This window comes from Coloeus monedula (assembly GCF_965178545.1).
Source record: "Coloeus monedula genome assembly, chromosome: 2".
In the NCBI taxonomy this organism is placed as follows: Eukaryota; Metazoa; Chordata; class Aves; order Passeriformes; family Corvidae; genus Coloeus; species Coloeus monedula.
Window position 1 is genome coordinate 94396679 of NC_138782.1, and position 26331 is coordinate 94423009.

Below are 26331 nucleotides of genomic sequence, written 5' to 3' on the forward strand. Positions count from 1 at the left end.
TGCCACTGCAAGTTTCAACTGCTATTACACTGGTAGGTGCATCTTACTGGCTGTAAAGACTGGACCACAAAATAGATAAGGTCACGCAAGGTATTTCTCAAATCATTTATTTCCTATAAAGCCTACAGTGACTTAAAAGGGAACTTGAAAAATGTGGGGGAAACTAAATGTTGATGAATGACAGTGTAACTATGAACAACAGAAGGAAATGACTATCTTTGCAAAACCCATAATTGCCTCTGAGAACAATCTCAACTATAGCTTACTGCATTCTGGTGATTCCACTTCCTGAATGGCACTGGTTTAAAATTAGGAAGGTTTTATACTTAATGAGAACACTGTCCTCTAATTCCACATAAGGATTAAAGTACAGTTCTGCACAAAGTCTGAACAGACCTTACAGATGACACTGGATAGCAAGAAAAACTCTTCACAGCCTAGGTCTCTGGGCAGCTTTGTTTTAATTCATCGTATGTATTTTCATAACAAGTTCTCAAGACAAAAGCACTGAAAGTGTTTGTCTTCTTTCCTCTGACTTCTTAGACCTCCTGTTGAACAGCAGTCTAATTTCACCACAGTAATGATTGCTGCTGCTATTTCCTTTTTTTTCCTCTATTAGACATTTCACAGTTTTAAGGAAACAGTTAATTGGAATTTTTGATTTCACAGGATTATTGTAACCTTCCTTATTTCTATTTTATCTATTTAAGTCTTCCCAGAAATGCTGTCAAAATTTTTATTCACAAAATACACAGAAGTAAAAACCCACACTTTCATAAAATTTTTAAGTCAACATGTGAACACTGTGGGAATGGTGCCAAACACCTGGCAAATCCTAACCAAGATCAGAACAAGAGAATATTAGCCCTAAAGGCCTTTCTAATTTGTGTGTTTGCTGAGGATGCCGTGAACAAACTGTCTTGGTAGAAAATCCACCGTTTGAGTGTGTGTCTTACTGTGATTGAAAACAATCACATGCATGGAATGCTTGAGACAAATTTTGTGTGTTACGAAATTAGCAGAGGCCCTGGGGACCAGTCAGAAGGCGACTGTTTATCTGTAATTAAATTAAATAAAAGGGAGCTCGTGTGGCAAAGGAACACACAAGAAGGTAAGAAAAAACCACCTGCATGTGGTGGTGCATTCCCCCCTCCTCCTTTCCAGGCTGCAGTGTGATGTGAGAAATGCTTGTTAGGCTTTGGCCTTGAAACCACCTGGGCTCAGCTCTTCCTGAGCTTATCAGAAACACTGTCTTGCTCCCAGGAACTGCTGTTGTCTAACAAGCTCCTGTTTTCTTTTTGACCAGACTTGGAGAATCTTTTTTTGCCTGAATGGCATAACATTGCTATTCTCACCCTTTCAAAGAAAGTGCCGACCCAAACTGTGGCCAGGATGAAACATTGTTACGACTAAAGCCCACTCTCTTGGGATCCTATAAACAGCAGTCCAAAATGGGGCCCTTTGAGCTCTCCTGGGCTGCAGCGGGCCCAGCAATCTCCCTCCGAGTGGGACGCCTCTCAGAGCCAGCAAACCCTCAGGTTTGCTATACTTGGAGGACCACTGAAAAATGACGTGTCCTGGGCCGATACCCTCACTCCTCAAGGCCTGATCCTTCACCTTTCAGTAGACGCAAAGGCATCCAAAGTGTTTCACTGACCTCCAAGGGGAGTTTTTCACAGGTACCTTCCTTGCACTGACTATTTGTCTGTGTGTGTGCCCCTGCGCATATGCTGTAGCAAATCTGAGAGAAATACTGCTTTCTTAGATGTTTAAGTACTTTGGATACCTAAGTAAGCTAGGCCTGTAAGTAAGGTTAAGTTATAAACTTAAGTAAATGCTGCTAAATGTACTTTTGCTAAGTTGTTAAACCTAAGTGATAAGCTAAGTGTTGTTCAGCTGACTTGCTAAGCATAACTTCGAAGTTACAAGTCAGGTTAAAGGCTGTTAAGTGTTAATCCTCTGTTAAATTGTTACGGTTTGACACTGAACCGTGCCATAAATCAAATCCCTACTGATGGGAGAGAATTTTCTAAAAGTCCTTGCAAGGAGTTTCAAAGATAAACCAAGACTTTTCCTTGAGTTTCAATGCTTCCAGATAGTTGTTTATTAAGTCTTATCAGAGGAACAGAGCCACTAGTGTGACCCAGGTACAGCATAGAGCACAGAAAGCAGGAGTGAAAGCTCTAATTATCAAGATTTACACAGCCTTTTAAAGATAATTTAACCAATGGTTACTAAAAATGTATATTATTTTCACTTTCCTACCAATTATTCAGTAACACGGGCAAGAACTGCGGAATTCTCTATCCAATCATTCCAAACTACTTTTACTGCAGAACATGGAGGAGTAGAAGGAGAAGAAGGTTTAGAGAACAACAACAATCCTCCATTTTGATATTTTTTACTCTTATCTATTTACTACAAAGAGAAGCCCAAAACCTCTAAATTTTTCACCCTGTGACAATCTTACCTAATAGTCTATCACCTAATTCACACCGCTGTATTTTCTAGTTCCTGTCTGACTGTTGGTAATTTTTTCCCAAGGTTGGAGGTAAAAACAGTGTTGTTCAGGAGTGTAAGAACACTTAAAAACAGGCAGAGAAATCCTCTCGGCACTCTGGGCTCCTACAAGGTTAAGTTACAAATTAAGTTTAAGTTATATGTTAAGTTAGGTATAATTGTTTTTCCTGTGTTAAATTGTTAGGCTTAAGGTATAAGTTAAGTTAAAGTACTGTTAAGTTTGAGTGCTGTTAAGGTTTTAGGCTGTATTCCTTTTTATCCTTGGCCTCACTGTCTTTTGTCACACGTACCTAAACACACCCCCCCCCACACACCTAGGTAGTTCTTGGTTCATTTCTGTTTTGAATGCCTGGGTTTTGTTTGGTTTTGTTGTTGCTTGTTTTCCCTTGTTGTGCCTTAAATGTCCTGTAAGTAATAGAGTGAATCTTGCCAATGAATTTGTCGTGCTTTGTCGCTTAATATCAAACCTGTCTTTTCCTCATCCCCTTGCCAAAGATTTTTTAAGGGATCTCAAACACTCATTTGTAACACTGCAGAGCTCAACACTATAACACTGCATCGGTGGGTTTCCCATCGCCAATATATTTATTTTTTTACATTTAGATTTTTCTTTGCATTTGATCTCATCCTCAACACACATACTGTAAGGTACATGTGGATACAATATTGCTGTTAGCAAGGAGTTTTCCTGCTGCTTTCTGAGCCATGAGATACTTTTCTCTCTCACAGAAGATAATAGCAGAAGTTCTGTAAACCATGAACACCTGTGACCTTGTAGAACCATGTTTATGGTACAGTAGAAAAATATTTTGACAATGGATGTTTAGGATTTCTAGCCAATCCACCCAGGGGGTGGCTGATCCTTTGTCCAATTAGACTATGAAGAAAAAAGTCTATAAAAGAGTTTGTAAAATAATTAAATAAATCAATCTTGCTGCACAATTCCTGCCTGTTGGATCTTCTCTCCTCCTCCCTATGGCTGAGGGTTGCAGTACTAGGTGTGTGTATATATATATATATATATACACATATATATATATAAAATGTGCGCATGCATGTAAGTACATATACACATAAAGTTTTCTAGGTTACTTAGATTCTTCAGCTCCACTGATTTCCAGGCAAGCTGTAAGTCCTCAGTATACCTAAAATGCATATAGCCTCTCTTACATAGTTTTAGGTGAACTCTGGTGCCTATATGTAACACCATGAACTTGAAACTTACTTCTATCACTACAGACTCTAGAAATTCAGATGCAATGTTCCAATCAACAACATTCCCTGAAAATGAAGTAAAAATAAGCCAATAGTTTGCTTGACCATAGCAAGCACTGTGTTCTCCAAAATACTTCAGAAGGGCCTATATAGCCCACAAAAATTTAATAAAGGAATTAGTTATTAATAAAAAAATATAACTGTCTAAGTCATATCATCTTCTTATCATCATTAAGACAGTTCTCATCAACTACCTTCAGCACCAATGGGACTCCCAAAGACTCGCTGTGAGAGATTATTTAACATTTCTATTGATTAATCAGACATATATGATACTCATGTGTTGGTGTGACCCAGCCCACTGCGGGGCTGGGGCAGCGAGATGCCAATCAATCCCAGCCCATCCCCTGGATCGAGTTCCCGAAGAGGCAGCCTCAGAGGGTGGGTTGAGGGGCGGCTCAGAAGCCTAAGCCGCACCCCCTGGGCGGAGCCCGGGTCCAAGCCACCTCCCCCGGTTCGGGAAAATTCTCGGTTACTCGGTTGTTCACTGGTTCTTTGTTATAGCTCCCGCCTCTCGGTTTCCCCCCAGTGGTTCTTGTTAAATTGTATCCTCCCCTGGCTTGTAACTCATTGGTTGTTTTCCCCTTTCACCGGGGTTTTCAAATTCCCTATAAAACTGAGGACAAGGCTCCGAAGAGCCATCCCATCACTATCCCATCGCACCCCATCCCATCGGATTCCAGCTTGTTCGGGTTGCAAAACTTCTAACAATAAACCTGTTAGGAGCCAGACCAGAACAGCCTCTCTTCCTTTGTCTCCGAGCTAACGTGAGCCGATCCCATCGGCTCCTGCCGTGTTCCCTCTGCTGAGAAGCCAGCTAGCCAGCCCAGCCAGCAGCTCTTTTCCTGGTGCCAAAGTCGCTTCTGCGATGCACAGAAGAACGCAGCTGGACTCGCTCTGACCTGGGGCACGCCAGAGCTCGTGTCTCGAGCACCAAGAACTGCGTTACTCATGTAAAGCTTGCTGTTAACAGATGGCTTTATTAAAGGTTGGCAGTACTTTCCTGTTACAGATCCATTGATTTGCCTTGCAGCCAAACATAATAATTTCACTATAGCTAACTGTACCGTTCTGCACCTGCAAAAAAAAGAAAAAAAAAATACAGGCTACATCCCTTGGAAGTAATCACAGGATAATGTACAGAAAACTGTCTGAATAGGAAACCTTGATAAAATGCTATGGCAAGAGGGATTAGCATGATCTTTTGGGGGTCTCTAAGGGGAAGACAAACTAGAAGGGAGGAAGTTGTCTCACCTTTGTATATCTAATACTATAACACTAAAATTTGCTTGCTAATTTTGTGTCTCTGTTTACAACATCAAAATACTTCAATTTTCGTAGGTGTGTCACAGAAAGTGATGTAGATGCTGAGACGTTAGCATTGTGGTAAGTGTTTTATGGGGTTTGGCATATCTAGCTTGCTGAAGAGAAATTTCATAGATGTGCATACTGGTACCTGCAAATGCAAAAGATATCAAAGAATAGGTGCCAGTCGGTCTGTGAAAAGATGTAGTAAAATCCAGTGACTGGAATGTTAATTTAGACAAATTTAAAAGACATAAAGAAGTTTTAGACACAAGTCCCACTGCTAGCTGATCTCATCACAAGTCATCAAATAATGTATAAGCTAAAGCCTTGAAATTCATTAATATATCAATTCCTTCATTCTTCTCTTTCCTTTGTGGGACAAGGTAAAAATAGTTTCCTGGATTACTCTTAGTATACCCAGTAAGACATGCTGGAATGGGTTCAGCCTCGCTGCATTGGTGGGGTTTTACAAAGAAGTACCTGAGCATTGCCAACATGACAGGCAGGTCATAGTACATGTTCTAGCATTACACTTCACAAAAGCATTACCCCATATATAGAATTGAAAGAACAAAAAATTAAAAACTAAAATTACTTAGAGCTGTGAAAAACGAGGTTCACTCTTAGTAAAATTTTAGGAAAAATTTAATGAAAGGGACAATTAGGAGACAACAGCAAAAAAGTATTATGGCCTGGTGCTTTGGCAGAGGCAAAGGCACACCTCTACATCCAAAAGATAATCTTTAAAAGTACATCTCTTAGTGCATATTCATCACAATCATGCATGATTCATAAATTCTTTAGAGTTTCTATGTATCATCCCATCAGCCTTATCTTCCTCCTTGGCTCTTTTCTGTCTCTGCTCCCTCCATAAATTCTTCTCTCTGTGGTTTGTGGTTTTTCTTCTTTTCTTATAAATACTCCAGGAATGTGAAGACTTTCTCTGCCTATCTTTTCTAAATTGACTACATAAACAATAGACATTCTGTATCATGTGTTACATTACAGAACCTAGGTGAAATTTTTCTAACATTAAGGAACATGCAAAAAGCCAACATCACAAAACATTCATAACAGAGCTATCACTGAGATACTGACTAATTTAATTAGGAAACTTAAGACAGGCTATGTTTTCTCTAACCTTATACAGCTGTGGCCACAGGCTCCCATTTCCAGTCAACAAAGACTGGAGGGAGCAGTCCACCTGGGATACTTGACACCCACCTGAAGATGAACCATACCATACAAGTGTTTACAGTGTAGGTATTAGGTGAGATGAATCCCAGCCACACCCCCAACATCTCCCATGATGAAAACACGGAAGTATGATAAGGCACACTTCCAATATATTACTTTGGTATTAGGCAGGTAACAAATTTCTCTTAATGTGAGGGCTCTCCAATTCAAAGCCTTTTGGAACAGAAAAGTCCTGACATCAGACAGGCTCTGAGACTATGAGCCAGCATCAGCATTAACAAAATGAACAAATAAATTTCAAAACAAAAACCATGCATAAAATCTTACTATTCTTTTGGGATGTAACTGCAAAATGTTCTAGTCCAAAAAAAGTATTTAGGTACAGGCAACACTAATTGAATCTAGAACAAAATTGTCACCTTGGGAAGCACAGGACAGGCATAGAGGGCTCTCTGTTGTGGAAGGCAGATTTCATCAACCCACATTTGTTAATATCTGAGTGTTACTTGGCCAGCCTCGAGCAGCAGGAGGGCTGGGGCCACTAAGAGCAGCCACCCCAGCCACGGATATCCTCTGCAGTATGGAAAGGGGATTTAAGGCAGCAGACATCTTTCAGCAGTTTAATTAAAAAAAAACAACCAAAAAACCCAAAAAACAAAAACAAACAAACAAAAAAACCCCCCAAAAAAAAACAGGGGGGAAAAAAACCCCACCCCCTCCCCCCCAAAAAAAGGGGGGGGGGGGGGGGCTAATAAAGGTTCAATCTTCAGATTTTAAAACTACCGAGTCTACAGTTATGCCAAAACGTATCCAGTTTAATATACAGTCTGGGTTGCTGGCAGACCACGTACCACGGTGATGGGCACATCTTCGTCAAAAAAAAAGGTGCTACCCACACGAAGGCAGCTGCCTTCCGTGATACTCTAAGGAAAGCCCGTGGCTCACCACACGGTTTTGTTTTCCATGGAGGATGAGGCGAGGAATGTCGACATAGAGGGAGTGGACCAGGGCTGAAGGCACCCGTGGGCCAAGAAAGATCAGCCTTGTCCGGATCCTCCCTCGGGAACTCAGACGAAAACCCCTGAAAAGCAACTTCTCCCTCGCCTCAAGCCCGACTCGGGCCACCAACAACCCGAGTCCAGCCCCCGGGAGCGGCTGCCGGGCAGCCCCCTCACAGCGGGGTCCGCCGCGGGGGCGGGGGCAGCGGGCAGGCGCCTCCCCAAGCGGCGCCCCCGGTCCTGACGGCGCTTCCGGGCGGCCGAGCCGGGATGTGCGTCCGGGTTGGGTCGGCCCCAGCGAGCGGTTTCCTCTCGCCTTCCCTGCGTCCCTCCACCGCCGTGCTCTCAGAGGGAGCGCCGCCCGCCCGCTCCGTGAGGGGTTGGTGAGAGGGGCCGCGGGCGGCCGGGCGGGGATCGGGGCCGGGGCGCCCCGGGCCAGCGGGAGCACGGCCGGGGCCGTGGGTGGGGCCGGGCGGCCGAGCCTCCGCCCTTGGCGTGGCTCCTCGGGCAGGGCCGGGAGGTGTCGGTGGGATGGATTCCTGCGCGCAGACCCCCGGGCGGCTGCCGCTCTTCTCGCCCAAAATGGCCATCTGGCTTCCCAGTGCTAACGGGGCTTGCCGAGCTCCGAGTAGCGGGGCGTAGGATAGTGGTTAATGCGGTCAAGAAACATCATCTATCCGGGCGAGCTGAGCGACGGCATCGAGTAGCCCCGCTCTGCCAGCACGGGTGTGAGCGTGGTGATAGGCAGAGCCTTTAGAAGGGGAATATTTTCCCCTCCTTCGAAAGGAGGGTGGTCTGATTCTTGGGAGGAAATTTGCCACTCTGCACCTGCAAAATGTTACTATGATTATATCCCAGCACAGCAAAACCTGGGGGAGACTTAGCTTTTATCAGGTGAGCAGTGATAAAGTTGCAGCAAGTCGGAGGGCAGTCAAGGGAGATATCACAGCCTTGGGACAGCTGGTTAAGGGAGGAGGAACACAAGCAGTGTTCTCTTCTGGCTTTCCAGTCACAGGGAATGAAATAGGAAGAAAGAAGAAGAGGCTGGTGTTACAGGCAGAGTTTTGGTTTTTTGGTGGTGGGTCAGTCTACACAACAACCACGCCTGCTGGCAATAGATGGGGTACATCTGTTTTGAAGGGGGAAACTCCTTTTGCAAGAGTTATTAGGACTCACTAAAGGAGTTTAGATGTGAAGGGGAAAAGGGATAAAACCAGGCTCCCTAGAGAAACGTTTGGGGGAGGTACACGTTTGAGGGTTGGAGATCCAGAGAGTGGTGGTGAATAGACTTAAATCCATCTGGCAGCTGGTTGCTAGTGGTGTTCCCCAGGGCTTTGTGTTTGTGCCAGTCCTGTTTAATATTTTTACGAATGATCTCGACAAAGGGATTGAGTGCATCCTCAGTCAGTTTGCAGGTGACACCAAGTTGGGTGGGAGCGTTGGTCTGCTGGAGGGTAGGAAGGCTCTGCAGAGGCATCTGCACAGGTTGGATTGATGGTCCAAGGCCAATTTTGTGAGGTTCAACAAGGCCAAGTGCCGCACTTGGGTCACAACAACCCCATGCAGAACTACGGGCTGGGGGCAGAGTGGCTGGAAAGCTGTTGGATGGGAAAGGACCTGGGGGTGCTGGTCAACAGCAGCTGAACATGAGCCAGTGTGTGCTCAGGTGGCCAGGAAGGCCAGTGGCATCCTGGCCTGTATCTGCAGTAGTGTGGCCAGCAGGACCAGGGCCGTGATTGTCACCCTGTACTCAGCACTGGTGAGGCCACACCTCGAGTGCTGTGTCCAGTTCTGGGCCTCTCTCAGCAAGAAAGACACTGAGGGGCTGGAGGGTATCCAGAGAAGGGCAGTGAAGGGTAATGAAGTGAAGGGTGTAGACACAAGTCCTATGAGAAATGGCTGAGGGAGCTGGGGTCATTTAGCCTGGAGAAGAGGAGGCTCAGGGAAACCTTATTGCTCTCTACAACTGCCTGAAAGGAGGTTATAGCAGGGTGGGGGTTGGTCTCGTCTCCCATGTAACAAGTGATAGAACAAGAGAAAATGACCTCAAGTTGTGCCAGGGAAGTTTTAGTTTGGATATTAGAAAAAATTCTTTATTGAAAGGGTAATCAAGCATTGGAACAGGCTGCCCGGGACAGTGGTCGCATCACCATCCCTGGAGGTATTTAAAAGATGTGTACATGTGGCACTTAGGGACATGGTTTAACACTTGGCAGACTTGCTGATCTTTGAGGTCTTTTCCAGCATTAATGATTCTATGATTTTGTAGTTCATTGGCTCCATTTCTTCCTCTTTAAAAAAAAAAATAACCGCCACCAAAACATAAGTGAAATATCTTTGCAATATGCCAAATAAATTATTCTCTACTTCCAATTTTTATTACTTTTCAATTAATAAGTGTCAAGCCAAAGCTAGTTAAATAATTTACCTGAGGTCACTTTAAGCAATCTGTGACAGAAACAGAAATAAATTGTACTATCTATATGCACCCTAATCTGTGTGATCATCTTGCCTCTTTCTTTCTATTCACAGTAATTTTATGAACATAATAGCTATTTACTTTGTTGACAGAATCAGTAGTTTCCTGAATAAACCAGAGAGTCACCTGAGACGCAAAGATGTTGGAAGAAGATATGGAGGTGGCCATCAAGGTGGTAGTAGTAGGAAATGGAGCTGTTGGGAAGTCCAGTATGATTCAGCGATATTGCAAGGGGATTTTTACAAAAGACTACAAGAAAACTATTGGTGTAGATTTCCTGGAAAGACAGATCCAGTATGTATTAAACAGATGACATGCTATTGATTTTTATCTCTCTCTCTATTTCTTTTTTCTGCTGCAATCCTGAAATTTACAGAGGCTTGGAAAACCAGGCCTGCTGTTTCTGAAGCACACTAAAGGGAGTTGTTTTCTCTTTTGCACTGTGGACTGAAATTATATCCTTTATTCTCCATCCAAAATTTAAAATGATAAATAAAATCTGGAATGTCTGCCATACCAAGCTCTTTGACAAGTTTGCTTTGTATTCTACCACCTGTTGATTATTTTTTAATTTTTTTTGTGATTTCTTGTGAAGAGGTGAAACTGCTTGTGATAAAACAATTACACAAATTTATTACCCAATATAGAAAAAAATTACTGTGAAAAAAATAATTAAGAGTCTTTATGCAGTATAAGCAGGTAATACCCAATTACGTTTGACAAAGTGGAAAATCTTATGGTAATGAGAAGTAAGAAAATTCTATACATTCTGCAAGCTGATTTAAAAGACAAAAGCACCCTTCTTCAGCCACCTAAGTTTTGTTTTGATGTCCATCTTATTTTTCATTGTAGAGGGAACTGTAGAGGAAGAAGAGGAAATGGAAAATGGAACAGATTGTCAGTAAAGAGCATATAATGTAGTTGAGGGACTATTGCCATAGTATGTTGTGAAGGTGAATGATTATTAATAGCAAGTTACATTATGTTTAAATCCAGTTGAATTTGATTTGGATTACTCTTATAGTGTAGAAACAGAAGTATTTCCATGTAAATTGTTTTGATTTGTTCCTGTTACTGTATTGATCACAAAACTGTCTTGTTTATTTCAGAGTTAATGGTGAAGATGTCAGGCTAATGTTGTGGGACACTGCAGGTCAAGAGGAATTTGATGCAATAACTAAGGCCTACTATAGAGGTGAAAATACCATGTTTGTTGTTGGGTAGTTGTTGGGGGGTTTTTTTCTGCACATCTCTAAAATACTTTCCTATCTTGACATTAAGAATTTTAGTTATTTCATGTGTGTGAAAAGCATGTTTAGTTCAGCTTTTTCAATTCTTAAATATTTTTTCTCTTTGCGCAAGTTCTTTGTCTTAATTATGTCTGCTTTATGCAGTAGGGCCCTTTAGAAAACATTGAATGAAATGAGACAAATATCTGCACAGAAACTGGACAGAATGTAGACATTCCAACAATCAGATGCAAATGTATATTTTCCCTCTGAAAATGTTTCGTTACTTCTGTGAGACACATATTTGTAAATATTCCAAAAACTGTGGATGAGGCACATAGTAATTAATCCAAGGGGGGAAAAATCCACCAGTCATCCTAGAAAGACAGTTCACAGAGCACAGCAGTTCTTTTGCTAGTATAATCTGCCTTGAATATGTTAGAACAAGAGTAGTAAGAAAAGTGTATTTACTTCATAAAATAAACTGTATTATTTGTGTAAAGACAGCTTATCTATTTAACCAGTTACAAATTGCATACTTAACCTTTTTTTGCTTATAATTTAACTATGGTTCTGAAAATATCTCTTTTTGTTTTTTTTAATGGGAGAGATGTAAATTACTTGGCAAAGATTCCACTGTTCAGTTCTTGCAAACTAATTACCTGGTGGTGAGGGGAAAAATATACTGCTATGGTATTACTTCATTTAGAGATAGAATAATAATTATGCCAAGCTGTTTCAGGGTGTTACAGTCTTGCAATTTTTTTTATGTTTCATATCAATTTGTCAGCTAATAGGTGGTTATTTTTGTAATATTTCTTGTTGTTGCCTATAATTGATAATTGCTATTTCCTCAATTGATTGCTTTTTCTTCTTTTGTCATGTGGATATAGATAATTCTTTTACTTTACAGCTGACAAGTTGAGCGTATGGATTTTAGACGGTAGTACTTGATTCTCTTGGAGCTTTCTTTTTACTGTCCTGGCCTTTGGTTGTCTTGTGTGCTTTGCTCTCCCCAGTTGTTTCAAGCCAAAGACTTTTTCTCCTGGTTACTGGGAGTGAGAGGCTAGAATATGGAGTGGTGAGAAGAACTCAGAGTACACCTACTGGCCTCACTTACCACAAGCAACCTGGTGGTTTAAAAACAAAATCAAAAATTTGCATGAGTATCATGAAATCTTGGTCATGACTGCTGCCTAGCATAGTGCTGTTAGATCTCTGCCTGAGTTCTTTGTACAGAAGTTCTTAGCTGTGAAGTCAAGCACAGTCATCCTGTACACATTGCAGCAGCACGATGGGTATATAATAAATAGTTCAAGGTGTCAGGTGCAGTGGCTGCTCTACACTAGACTTTGACTCATGAAGGACAAGGGAAATTGGAAGAGCCTGGAATGCAATTTTGGTCAAGCTTCAGCAATCAAAAATCTATAATTTTTGTTATTATAGAAACAAAAAGTCAAGCTTACCTTACAGGTGCCCTCCCCTTATCAGCAATAATTAGCAATAAAATCCTTGTATTTCCAAAGTAAGATAGATGCTGGCTTTTAATTTAAGGTTTGCTTCTCCCACAGGTCACTGTCCCGCTCTCATTGCACCAGGGCTTATGTATGCCCCTGGGATATTGTGTATTGTCAGTTCTTCAGTGGTCAGCTCATCCATGCTCAGACATGAATGCTTCAGAGCTTCTCTCTGAGTGTTTCTTGTCCAGGGACCAAATTCATTCAGCCTTGCAGAGAAACAGAATTGGAGCTGACAGTGGATTTGTCGTGTAGTTTTCTATGTGCAGGCAAATGTGTGCAGCCAGTGTAGTTGCATGCCCATGATCACACAGTGCAAGGAGCCCAGCAGCCTAAAATCAGAATTGAAAGAAGCACTGTATGTACTTAATAATTTCTTTTTCATATTGTATCATGCATCTTCTCACCAGTTTCTATGTGATTGAAGTCAAATGTTTCTCAAGGCAGTATTTGATCACTTCTTCATGCATGCATCTTCTTCCTTCTGCTGCCACTAGTATCTTGAAGATCCTTTTTAGGTTTTTGATGGAACACAGGCATCTTGCTCATTAGTGTGCTACTCAGTTGCTGATTGGTCATATCCTCAGGATCCTCGTTTTGTTGCACAATAGTTCATTCTTCATAATCAAGCCTTCCTAGGATTGCTTTAGTTTGCACTTATTAATCCCTTTTGTCTGTAGCAACTATGATAATGGAAGGCCTGCAATACTTGGCCAGGTCCAGTTCTTTTAGATACTGTTAAGGAGGCATTAAATCCTGCTGAGCCTGTTAAAGACAGCCAGGATCCACAGAAGTTAGAATATCAGCAGTAAACAAGAATTTCTGGATGATGATACTGGATTTTGATCTCAGTGTGAGATTAAACAAGTCACCATCAGTTTTATAGGGAGTATGTGTTTTCTGTCACAGCCTGGAAAAGCTGAGGCAAAGAACTGAGTGAAATGAGTAGGGTCAGGTATAAAGCCCTGTGAGAGTCCCCTCATAGCAAGGAATTTCCTTACACTTTTTCTATTACAGAGGCTTTGTACCATTATGAAAGGAAAAAAATGTGGTTATGGAGTCTATGGGAATAGGATAGTCTGCCGAGGATCTTTGAGACCAGTTCAGCTGACAAGTTCATGCTTTACTTGAATCAAGTAGCACTAGTCTCTAATTTTTTTTTTTTTCCTGAATTGCTCTAGGTATAAATATTATGTCAGTGATTCTGCAGGCAGTTGGAACATTTTAAAATATAGTGGGATTTTCAAACCGGTAATTGCACACAATGTGATTTTCTTCAGTACTTTAAAATAGCTTTATGGAATAGCTTTATACAAAAGAACTTTAATTTAAAATATTCATTGAGAACATCCTGAGCTGTTAATGCTCCTGTTTGACACTATCCTGAGTCTTTACTGCTGGTGTGTTGTACATAATCCATTGTATGAGAGAGGTGGTTTATGTCTCCATTAGCAGTGGGTGACTGAGAAAGTAATGTTCCTGACCCTTGAATACTGTCAGTGCCTGCATAAAAATAGGTCTTTACATGGCTAAATTCTAGGGTTTCTCTTTTTTTTTCCTCCTTAGAGCTCTTATATGGACACTATAATTTCTTAAATTGTTTATGTTTTCAATAAAAATACTGAGTATTTAGCAGATTTCTTGAAGATGAAAAGAATTTGGCTATTGAAATCTCTGCTCTGCAGTATCTTCTGTTGAGCTCTGTTGCCATGCTAACTTCTGCACCATACTGAAGCATACTGTGGAAAGATCATATTTGATACTGTTTTGCATTGAACATGAGAAGGCAACGACTTTTGTTCTCTTCTTAAATAAGCATCTTACAGAGTTACTGGGTTAGTTAGGTCTGATACTTAAAATCCAGTGATCAAAAACTTTGGCAGATGTTTGGCAATACACAATGACATAAGTGTGTGGAGTTTGTCATTGTTGATGACACTTTATTTTACTGTTGTTTGTTATAAAAATCTTGAAGGTGGTCAGAAATATTTCAGTTTGATTCTTTATTAAAGCCTGTCATGTAATTCCCTTTCAAAGCAGATATGGTCAAGCTGAGGTGTTTTTTACTGTCCTTGGCCACTGCATTCTATCTGTACTATATGTAAATTGAATAAGGTCTGATGTAGTATGCTGCCTTCTCTTTACCTACCACATGCTAGGGCTTTTCCCTCTAAACTTACTGTTACCTGTGGTAGCATTCAGAAGGAATGGGTGGAAGGAGGAAGATGAAGTGAAAGCGTCTTTGGAAACTTCACAAAGGATTTCTTGGTCTCTAAACTGAACAAAGTGGTGCTTACAGATGGTGGGAGTATTTTAATAAATGCTCTCATCTCCATTAAGCTACTTTGTGAGACAGCAGGCACATGCAAACTGACCTGCTTTGGAAAGAGTAACGAATTTTACACCCATGTCACAGGCATTGCATCAGAATAATTGCATACTTTAGAGTATGGTGTGGACAGTACGGAAAACAAACAGAGTTTTACAACACAAATAATAGGGAAAATGACGGAAGGCTGCATTGCTTCTTTTTTCCTGGTAGAGCTTCAGTTGAAGTTCTTGGGGCAGTTCTTACTGTTCTGTATAAAACCATAGCAGAAGAGTCTTAATATGCATGTGGAAGAATGTTAAAGAGCATAGGAAATATTTCTCAAGATAGACTGGGAACTTGGCTTTTAAAAAGCTAAATAAATCAAACCTAGTAAGAGAACTTGTGTGCTTTGTGTCAAAGAAATACAAAGATAAGCAGAATACAGGAATTGGGGATACTTGGTGAAACTCAGAGATAAAATTCATACTGATAAAAAATTTTTCATGCTATATGATACTAATTTGAGATGTTTACCACAAGATTATACTAGAGTCTCAAAAACACTAGCTATTTGTTTTACACTCTGTTACTAAATAACAAGTGTATTGAAGACATATAAATAATGAAGCATTTCTGCATGTGTTTATGTGCAAGGAAAAGTAGTTTCTGGAGAATAACAGAAGACCACACATTAATATTTCAGCTGTGGAAGTACCTTCTCAGTATCCATGGAGTTTAATTATTGTTTATTTAGAAAACCATAACAAAAGGTTTTATATAATCTATCATAGTGCTCTGATAGAATGGGTATTAATTAGAAATACACTTATTTTCCCCAAAAAGCTACTAACAATTTACTTGAAATAATCACAATTTCATGTGAAAACTTCCTGAAGTTTTCTGGTTTTCAAAATCCAGATTACTGTACCACAAAGAATAATGTGAAATGTGCCTTACAGATGCTGCATACAGAAAAAAAATTGCCTTCTGGCTTCCATCAGTCTATCTGGAAAACAGCAATAAACGAACCTCCCCTTCCCTTCTTCCAGCTTCTCCTGTTCCTTTCCCCTGCATACATTCAGTATCCTGGAATTAGCTTTAAAGGTAACAGACCCATAGTCATCATGAAGATGGCTGTAATGATCAAAATAATATGGCAATGTATTTTCATTCGGGGAATCTGTGACCAGTGGTTTGACGCAAGCTGGTGGTAAAATTGCATGTTTATAGGAAAAACTTGAAAAATCCCTCGTATTTTAAATATGTTAAAATTTCTTTTTTCTATTGTTTATTGGCTACATTGCAGGTATTTATAATTTATTTGTATATTTCTAGGAGCCCAGGCTTGTGTTCTTGTGTTTTCTACAACTGACAGAGAGTCCTTCAAAGCAATCCCTACGTGGAAGGAAAAAGTTGTGACTGAAGTTGGAGACATTCCCACAGTTCTTGTGCAGAATAAGATTGATCTTCTTGATGACTCTTGCATAAAGAAGTAGGAATTTTATTGTACTATTTTTAAGGATCAGTACATGCCCCCTGTATACACAAGTTTTAAAAAGAGAAGTCTGTGAGAGTTTCTGGTGAAGACTTTGAGTATCTGGGTTGTCCCACCTGTGCCCTGCATCCAAACGTGCCTAGAAGCACATGGGAGCGGGTGTTGCTGCATGAGTGTAGATACTTGGGCAGATGTGCTTGCAAAGCTAGGAGCTTTCTGTTTGTTTCATGCTGCATCCTGAAGCCAAAAGTAATAGAGGAATGACATGAAAAGTTTGGTTTTGGCATAATATGATTCATGTAGGTTTTTATGGTTCGTTTTTTTTAAATCAGAAAATCTAAAACTATAAATTTTCTCTCCTCTTAAAATTCAGTTACTTTTAAACTGTGCTGCACACCACTGAAGGCACATTGTCTGTTTGGCCCGTGAATGCTTGCTAATATTCTTTGCTTTCTTTGTTTTTTATTATTCATTTTTATCAAAACATTATAATGCTATAGAAACATGTATGTGGTAATATTCTCAAACTGCATGATGCTGAATCTTCCTTACTGTATTTTTCTTTACAGATTTTATTGTCAGTTCATTCTGCCCTTTTGTACGTGACCAGTTTCATTCTTGTCATAAAATCAGCTTAACAAATGCTAACTTTTATTTACCACAGCATATAATGTAGAAAATATTGCATGGTCAATTGATCATTCTCCACTTCTTTAATTTCTATCATCTTCCTGAGAGATTTAAATTATTTCTTCTTTTTTGTTGTTTCCTGCACTGGCTTTCTTTGTTGTCTGTTTGCTATCATTGATGGCATAAATCAGCTTCTACTTCTGCAAAGAATTCTGAGGATTTTTCAAAGGAAAAGCAAAATTGCATTTGAACTCCTCCTTTATTCATGGTATGTCACTTAGGTTTGGTTCTCAGAATATGGTGTCTGCCTCAGTAACATAATCTTTCTGATGATGTGATTTTCCTTAGGGAAGTATTCATAAGTTTCTTAAACTTTAACGTAACTTCTTTTTTACTTCACAGAAAAAAAGTAATTCTTGATTTCATCTGTGCACTCATCTGATTACATAGCATACTGCTTCATTAAGATATACTTATGGATTACTTTTTTGTTGCTGTTTAGACTTTGCAGTGATAGTGCTGTTAATTACAGCCTCCTTCCTTTTGGTTTCACCAACCCTTGGGAAGTTTTATTTAATGAAGTCAGTAAATACTGAAAAGAATTCCTTTGAGTCATAAAGAAACTGCATGTAAAATACCTTCTTTTTATAGTGGAGACAATGTAAAGAAATTAAGGATTAGGTATTTTTTGACTGTCTTGAATTTCTCAACCCACTTTGCCATATTTAACTTACCACGAAGCATTTTGTTTATAAGAATAAATGCTGACAAATGAACCAGATATGGACTTACAAAGTCGTCTTGTGTTGTGCAGTGAGGAGGCGGAAGCACTGGCCAAAAAGCTGAAAGTGAGGTTCTACCGAGCGTCTGTGAAGGAAGACCTGAACGTGAGCGAAGGTAGGAGGTGCTGCGGTGGGGGCGTGTCCTGCTGCAGCTGCTACCGAGCACCCCCCGGGCCGGCGCCAGCTGGTACTTGACATTGCTGCACGCTGCTGGCGATCCCTTAAACATACCTAAAATTACCTCGTATCAGTGGGTTAGGCCCATTTCTTTGTGCACATCTTTTCCTTCCACAAACGCACACAGCTGCAGTGCTTACAAGTGCCAATGTGTTAAGGTTCCTTCGTCCTTACGACTGTCAGTAAGCATGAGCTCTTAAAAAAATGTATATAGAAGTTCAATTATTGCAACATACAAGTTGTTGAACAGATTATTTTGTAATTGTTAATAGTTAATAAATAATTGATAGAAGCAATTATTTTATATTTTAGTCATATTTAGACACAGTACATTAAAAGATTGCATCTCTTGTAGTGTTTTGTCTACTGGTGATATTTAATTAGTTCCTAAGTCCCACTTTTTAATGTACATACTTAATTTCATAAGAGTAGTGTTAAAATTTTGAGTCTCTGTCTTTTGTGGGCTGGATTTGAATAATATATACTCCCTAACGATATACTCTTGTTTAATTAGCCAAGATTAATAGCCAAGAAACTCATTGTTTCTTCTCTATTAACATCATTCACCATGGGAAAAATCTGCAAGAGAAAATGTAAAACTCTTCTGAATTATCTTTAAATGAGTTGAATTACAAATGTAAATAATCATAACACATCTAGGTTCTGAAAATTCTGCTTTAGTTGTATACTTTTTCAGATTCCTATGTCAACTTTTTATGTGCCAATAGAAATGAGAATAGCATTAGTTAATTAGAAAAAAGTCACCAAGTGTTATTAATAGACTTGCTTTACATGACTACTATTATTCTAAGGCTTCTTGCAAAAAAAGAGAAATATATTAAATTCTACATAGCTGCAAAGAGTTCCAAGTTGCATTAATTGAAACACTTGGCAATGTGTGTGTGCCAGTTTTTTATAAGACTGTTGGGATGTTTCTGTGCAAGACTTCAGTACTGCAAACTGTAAGAGCTGGGCAGACGCTGGAGTGACCTGGATTCTGCCCAGGTACACAGGCCTGCCCAGAATCACTCACTAGGTCATGCTAAACCTGGGGTGTGAAATGCACTTCTGTCACCATGCAGAATTTTGATACAATGGCACGATGATAATGATGATGATGATTTTTAAGCATTCTGTGATGTACCTTTTTTCTTCTTAACTCTCCAGTTTTTAAGTATTTGGCTGATAAATATCTTCAAAAGCTCAAGCAGCAAACAGCTGAAGACTCAGAACTAGTACATACAAGCAGTAACAAGATTGGTATGTATACTATAACAAAAAAAATCCCCAGAAATAGTATTTTGTACCATCAAAGCTTATGGTCTCATCTGTTTTCTTATGGAATTAATACAAGGTGAATCAGGGTCTAATTATTACCTTCCTATCATAGGATATCATCTCCTTCTGTAAAATAACTTTGTGACTCTTTAAAGTTACAGGATGGTCAAACCTACAAAAGTTTCTAGCTGATGTTTGGCAAGTGGCCTTTTACTAAATTAATTTGAACAAGATTGTGCAAGGATTTGAGAGGGATGCTTGTTGGGTTTTTTTTAATGTAATTAGCATTAGCATTGCTCATCTCAATGTGAACTTAAAAGACTCATGGGGAAAGACTCTGGTGTGTAATCAGAAGGTGTTTGTAAGTTTCCTTCTGTAAAGAAACACTGAACTTCTCTAGTCCTTCTTTAAAGCATTTCTGAGTCAGTTAATTTATTTTCCTTAAAGCACTCCCTTTTTACTCAGGCCTTTTACTTACCATTATATCAGCAAAGTTTCTGAATTTAAAATCATCATGTTTTTCTTCGGTTATGTTACTCAACTAACCACAACTTTGTGCAGTTACTAACATACACATACACAGATGAGTGCATATGCTGCCCTTCAATTACAGAGATGCACAGCAGCTTTAAATACTGCCTGGCTAGTAATTGCAACTGCCTCTGTTTCCAATTTAGGTGCAAAATTGACCCAAAAATAGATAAAGCTGCTAAAAACTAGTGTATGCATTTGAGGTGCTCTACTGTGCCTTAGGAAGTGTTGCATCCAAAGTGTTAATGTATTATGCTGCAAGCAGTAATCAAATACAAATACTTCTCTTGTCTAAATTCTGTAGGTGTTTTTAATACAGCTGGTGGAAGTCACTCCAACCAAAATTCTAGCACTCTTAACGGTGGAGATGTCATCAACCTTAAACCCAACAAACAGAGGACCAAGAAAAACAGAAGTCCTTTTAGCAACTGCAGTATACCTTAGAGCACTTTTGGAGGAAATTAAGCAACTCAGAGAATTGGATGAAGTTGTGCAATTGAATACAGAATAAAGCCAGCTGTAGAGGTATTTTTACCGGTGCTTTAGCAAATCTTGTGCCTCCTTGACAGAGGGTGGATTTAGATGAACTTGCTGATGCCGTGGGTTTTTTGTGTGGCCGGAGACACCTGGTGGCGACACACAGAACCGTGGCTGCCTCGTGCACCTTGTACAAATTAGGCGAGCTTTTCCTTTTCCAAGGAATTACTTACAGAGCTATGGACTAGGTATTGCTGAATTGCAAAGCACGTTTAATGTAAGGATAATACTTACACATATAGGTACGGACTGTAACTCTATGGCCCAAGGTAATGTAGCAACCTTGTAACTAAATTTCAAAGAAAATAATAGAATTGGTTAGTCAGGACACTACCAAGAAAAATGAAGAGCAAAAAGACACTACTTCATTTTATGCCTGACCATATTAATATGGATTCTGGCAGTCCTGTGGGTGTAAGATGGTTGCATTATATATATGTGTGCTAAGGTATATGTGTAAACATTTGGGATGAATATCTAGGCTTGGTTCCAATGTGTATGTTACTTGGAGATCAGCTAATGATCATCAAATAGTATCTTCCAATTGTCCTTTAAAAATGTTGCATTTCAGATGAGGCTTTCCAAGCTGCCACTGTGTATGTTTCACTTGCTATACTTTGGGCCTAAAAGCTTAGATTTAAAGATGTATGGTGCCAAAAATGTTCCTTTTTACCTAATGCTATGCTACAGATGTTTTGTAAGTTTGTTTTTCGCAGTCTTAACAGGTTGGACAAATAACACTAATAGCTGTTCAGAAGGAACATATAATCATATTCCTGTTCAAATTTGATTGTTGTATCCTGTGTTGTCTATGAAAAAGGAACTTTCAAAGTGGTGTTACAAAGTATTTATCTTATTTGAAAATTTTCATAGATGCCATAAACTAAGTTACAAGGGTCCAAAAAATTGCAGCTGATATATTAGGGAGACGTTCTTGAATGTTGTCTCAGATTCAAAGTTAGCAGCTGCTTAAGGATATCTAATTCTGCAAGACCAGAGACATGGCAAAAAATTTTCCAAGTACTTAAGTAATTTTACAGAATTGGTTTAGATGTTTAGGAGCCCAAATCTAACTTCAAATTTATTTGGGCTAAGGCTCCTAAATCACTAAGGTGCTTTTAAAAATGCTAAGCAAGATACCTTCTATTTAGCAAAAATAAACACTTTCTAATCCTCTTCAAGAGCATGCATGCCTTTTAAAAACTATCCATTTTGTTTACATGTTTTTGTATGGTATGATATAATTTTAACTTTCTAAGATTTCTACAAGTCTGCCAGTGACAAATGCAAAATATGCTGCTTAAGAAAAATATTCAGAGTTTTAATAGTTTTTTAAATGGTGTATGAGAGTGAAAATTGGTTGAGTGATCCTGTATATTTTTGAAAGAAAGACTTTTCACTATGTGAATTCGTGTAGGAAGCTTGACTGACTTTGTTTCTAAGTCAATGAGTATGAAAACTGAAATGTATTCTTATTCCCACTGTCTGCAGGGAGAGAAGTGGGTGGCAAGTTATGCACAAACACTAAAGATCTCTGAACTCTGTATTTTATGTTTACTGTATTAGACTTTCTACCGAGTACCATTGTTTGACGAGCTGTTAGAGATCTCCTGTTGCTGGCAAGAAGGTGGCCTTCATGGCACTCCATCCCTTTTACTATTGCAGCAAAACCCTGTGTTCTTCACCGTAATGTTTCCTGTATTTTCTCTTGGGTAAAGGCCTTTATTTTTTAACAAGTGTATTTAATCACTGTATGTATAAACGGAGTCAAGTCCTATCTGTCTTAGCAGTTTAAGAAGTAAGGTACTTGGGATGACTGAACATCATGGGGCCACCTCACAAGTTAGGGTAGAATGTATGTGTGAAGAATTTTGACAGCTGTTTTTAATATAGAAACTTTTACATTTCATTGTTTGTCTGCAAGTTTCATGGGTTTTTATTCATTTTTCTTGAAAAAGAAACAACACTACAAAGTGTCTGAAACATCTTTTTTTGCCTTGTTTGACTTCATACAGCATACTGAAAAGTAGGTCTTTATTACATATAATGACAATTTGTACTATTATGTGTTATACTGTAACACACTGTACAATTAACATAGGCCATTTGTATTTAAGGTATGTTACTATAAACCATTGTTTTTAAGGACTCAGCAGAAATTTTCATAGGTGGAGACTTGACAGACTTGATAAATTTAAGATATGTTGAAATGCAGTGCATATACTTTAATGTAGGAATAGTTATTTGCAGCATTCAGTAACAGTGAGTTTTCATTTTACTGCCATCTAAAATCTAAAGTGGCTATTTCTTTGCTGTGACCTTGCAGTGCTTGTTCTCCAGTATGACTGAGATGGAAACTGCCCAAATTAGCATTTTTCTGGGAAGTGCCCTGCATGTACGCTGCTTGAAAATTTTGATTCTTTATTCTACTGGGGTTATTGTGTTGATGTAAACCAGATGACTTGCATATTGCAGGAGCCCTTAGGTATTCACATCACTCTTCAGTGGCACTAACTTTTGCCTTTTGGAAGAAGAGACATGCCTAAATGTTTTAGCACTTGTGCTGTCCCTCAAGAAAAATTTTTATTACAAACATTCCTTCATTCTCCACTCAGTGTTGTCATTAAAACATCCTGTGTTTTAGTTAGCAAAACCTACAGGTGCAGAGCTGTTAATAAAAATGCTCTTCTCTTTGCATCCCTGTGACTGCATGGTGGCTGAGGCTGTAGCTCTGTTATGCCCGTGGTACCCTGGATTAAGAGCAAGAGATGGTCATGCCACAAGACAAAAAATTCATTGCCCTCCTGTATATTCTTTTTATATCTTTTGAATAGCTCATTGGCTGTATTACCTGAATGTTGTCACAATTCTTTGCCCTTGGCTGATAAAGCTACCACTAGCAGGAAACTTCAATAATTGTTAATGCCATAGTGAAATAGGGATTCACTAAAGAGTACGACACTACAGCTTTGTCACTTCTGTGTTGTATCCATTCAGTGAATGGGTGTTCTCCCAGTACGTGGGGCATCGTTAGATGCAAAACAGTAATGCTAGGGATGTATTTCCAACTGGAAATAGCAAATCTCAAAGTTGTATGACTGATCACACTAATTTTTGTGCTTGTGTGTGTGTAGTTAATTAAAAAAAAAATTAAATATTCCACTTAAGACAATTTTGAAGCTTTTTATTTTCAGTGTTTCTTAAGGCAACACTTTTGTAGTCAAAATGCCTGAATTACCACACTCAGTCTGATTTCCTGTTTAATTTTTTTATGCTTCAGTAAAATATTTTTTTCATTATTGGGCTGCAACACATCTGACACGAAGTTTTCCTTCGCGTCACTTCTGTAGAGGTGGGCTAATCTAAAGAGCATTGAGCAGCTGAACACGCAGCACTGGGGGGGTTATGCACGGTGCATGCACAAGACTCAGCAAGCCTGCATTTGAACCTGTTCATGCACCCTTCAGGCTGAGAGCCGCCTGTGTTAACACAGTGTTACCACGGTGAGTGACCTGCCCTTCTCCTCTGTGGGAGCCCATGGTGCAGCAAGCCAACACCCATGCTGCCCCCATTCCAGTGACAGTTCCTGAGCCCCTGCTGCTTTCTAAGTGTAGTCATGGACCTTTGGTTGATGTTGCAGTACCTGAACACTAATTGTACCAAAATTAGAGAGCAAGGCTGGTCCACCAGGCTTGAATTCATCAAAACAACCTTGCCATCTTTTTGTAGGAAGCAAAAGATCTTTCTAATAAACAAGTAGTATTGAGAGAAGAAAATAATTCTCTGTTAAATGTGGCATCTAAGCAGGTAATCAAAATTATAGAATGAAAAACACAGCAATGATTAAAGATGAAAGGTGCTGTAATGGAGTAGGAGAAACTTGCTAATGTTCCATATTGAAGTGTTCTATATGAATCATCTCAAGCCAGGTGAGTCCTAGTACTGAACGAGGCTCATTCTCAGGTTTCTAGTAGGAGGGTAATTCTGATAAATAGTTTGTCAGTTCTGCCAAACTCACTAAAGTTGATAGAAAAAAATTAAAATTACTCTTGACCAGGAGAAACACCACTCTCATTACGAGGATTAAGATGCATTGTTACTAATGGCTAAAAGAGGAAATGTACATAACTGGTTTTATCAACATCATGATCTAAAGTAAATGTAACAGATTTGTAGAAAAAAAAGTCAACATACTATAAATCCTCAAGCAGAAAAATAAGTGCTTAAAATTGAGTCTCTGGTGTACACTGTTCTGTAAAATCCCTACAACTTAATTCTGCTGTTCTCTTGTAAGTGACACTAGTTGCATCATGCAACTTAAAACATGTTTGTTTGCTTACTGTTGAGTCTGATATGAGTCGCTACTTTTGTGGTTATATTAAATTGTCAGTATATTAAATCTCAAAAATGGCTATAACTACAAGCTGTGCAACCTCAATCTGATTGAGAAACATGTGCTTGATTCTTGTGTGTGTGTTGCCAACAGCTGGGATCCAAGGCAGCACATGAGAGATCCTCAAAGGAACAAGTGTGGGTCCCCCAGTCTAATATAAGTTGTGTTTCTGAGCTCTTGCCGCTGTTTTCTTTACCATGTGGTTGAAATACAAAATAGGGATTCTTTTCTGCTCTTTCTGGTCATTTTGCTTTTCATGATTGGTCTGGCTAATACAGTGACAAGGTTTAAGTCAGAGCTTGTAGACTTTGGAAGTGGCATTAAAGTATTATTAATATATCAAAGATGCCTGGTGCATGTTCTGAAAAGAAACAGGTAAATAGTCACGTGATTGTTGGTTGGGGGGTTTGCAGTGCTTTGGTATTTTTTCTTTTTTTAGTAAAACACAAGTCGGCATCTGTGTCTGCCTCTTTACCCGGATATCTGAAGACTATTGGAAGTAACAATCTCCTGCTTCCTCTTGCATGCAGTTTTGAACACAGAAAATCAATGTGCTTGCTTAATACCCTGATAAGGATTAATTGGCAATGTTTTTGGCTCATTACAGAGGCATTGGCCTAGATGACCTTCATAGGTCTCCTCTAACCCACCTATTCTGCAATTCTGTGATACTACAAGTGCTATAAAAAATAAAATTTCCTTTAGATATCAGTACAATGAAGAAGATTTAAGAAAGAAAACAAAAAACCATAAACTTTTTGCCTGAGTAACTTTATAATGGCCTTAAAATGCCAAATATTGAAGGAATATTCTAAGCAACAATAAGCTGTGTTCAATTTAAGTGCTGCACAGCATCAGTTCTGAAAACAACCCAGGCCATGTATTACTGTAAAGGGCTTTAATACTGTTGAACAGCTGGAAGTTTTTTTTAAAGTGGAATTATAGAATTAATATCACCAACTCTTAGAAACTTCTCACAATCTCAAAGCTGACACTTGGACTGCTTTCGAAGCACCCACCTGAAATGCTGTTTCTGCAAAGTAAATGCAGTGACAGTGACCTCACAGCAGCTGACGTTTCCAAGAAGTGCAGCTCTGAGTTCCCTGCAGAGCACCTGAGCCCAGCCACAGCGTTTAAAACCGTGGGGCTCCCGAGTATTGGTTGTGCAGGAGCCTAATGTGCAGCACTCTCACCATGGGCTGGTGCCCTCAGAGCATCCAGGTGTGACACTCCAGCTGTAACACCCCAGGCACTGCCACCAAGGCAGCTGTGCTTGGTGGCATCACTCAGATCCTTCTGGCTCCCTTCAGCTGAGCTTCAACCTGAGTCAAGTTCAGCAGGATGGTGGCTGAGCCACAGGACCCCCTGCTCCCCTCAGGGCACTGCCACCCTTGAGTGAAGTACTGCAAAACTGGCTGCAGGGGGTTAAAAAGTTCCAGGCACACCCTAAAATCTGCAACTCTTGACCGACAGCCACAGAGCTGGGTGATGATGAGCAGCAGTTACTGTGAGTGAGAGGGCAGAATATAAAAAACCAAAAACCACTCACACAAAGAGGTGAGTAATACTGGATGTAGAAAGTACCATCCTACACAAGACACACAATATGGTGTTTGCCAGGTGAGAAGTCAAATGTTTTGCTCTGTGGCTTCATAGATTACGCAAAAGTGGAGT

General features: G+C 39.6%; 1 protein-coding gene across 1 annotated transcript; it reads left to right on the forward strand.

The window, feature by feature from the left end:
• The first annotated feature begins 7555 nt into the window (after positions 1-7555).
• On the forward strand, positions 7556-23516 carry RAB23 (RAB23, member RAS oncogene family). Its single transcript, XM_082300309.1, has 7 exons — positions 7556-7677; positions 9870-10071; positions 10887-10972; positions 16170-16326; positions 17774-17856; positions 19086-19178; positions 20032-23516. The coding sequence occupies exons 2-7, from the start codon at positions 9917-9919 to the stop codon at positions 20169-20171; spliced, it is 714 nt and encodes a 237-aa protein (XP_082156435.1). The 5' UTR covers positions 7556-7677; positions 9870-9916; the 3' UTR covers positions 20172-23516.
• The last annotated feature ends 2815 nt before the right edge of the window (positions 23517-26331 follow it).

What these genes read in the sequence shown, in the direction of transcription:
- RAB23 (XM_082300309.1), top strand. Translation starts at nt 9,917, where the DNA reads ATGTTGGAAGAAGATATGGAGGTGGCCATCAAGGTGGTAGTAGTAGGA. An exon ending in AGACCTGAACGTGAGCGAAG is followed by an intron (nt 17,857 to 19,085) that starts GTAGGAGGTGCT and finishes TTAACTCTCCAG; the next exon opens with TTTTTAAGTATTTGGCTGAT. An exon ending in TACAAGCAGTAACAAGATTG is followed by an intron (nt 19,179 to 20,031) that starts GTATGTATACTA and finishes TAAATTCTGTAG; the next exon opens with GTGTTTTTAATACAGCTGGT.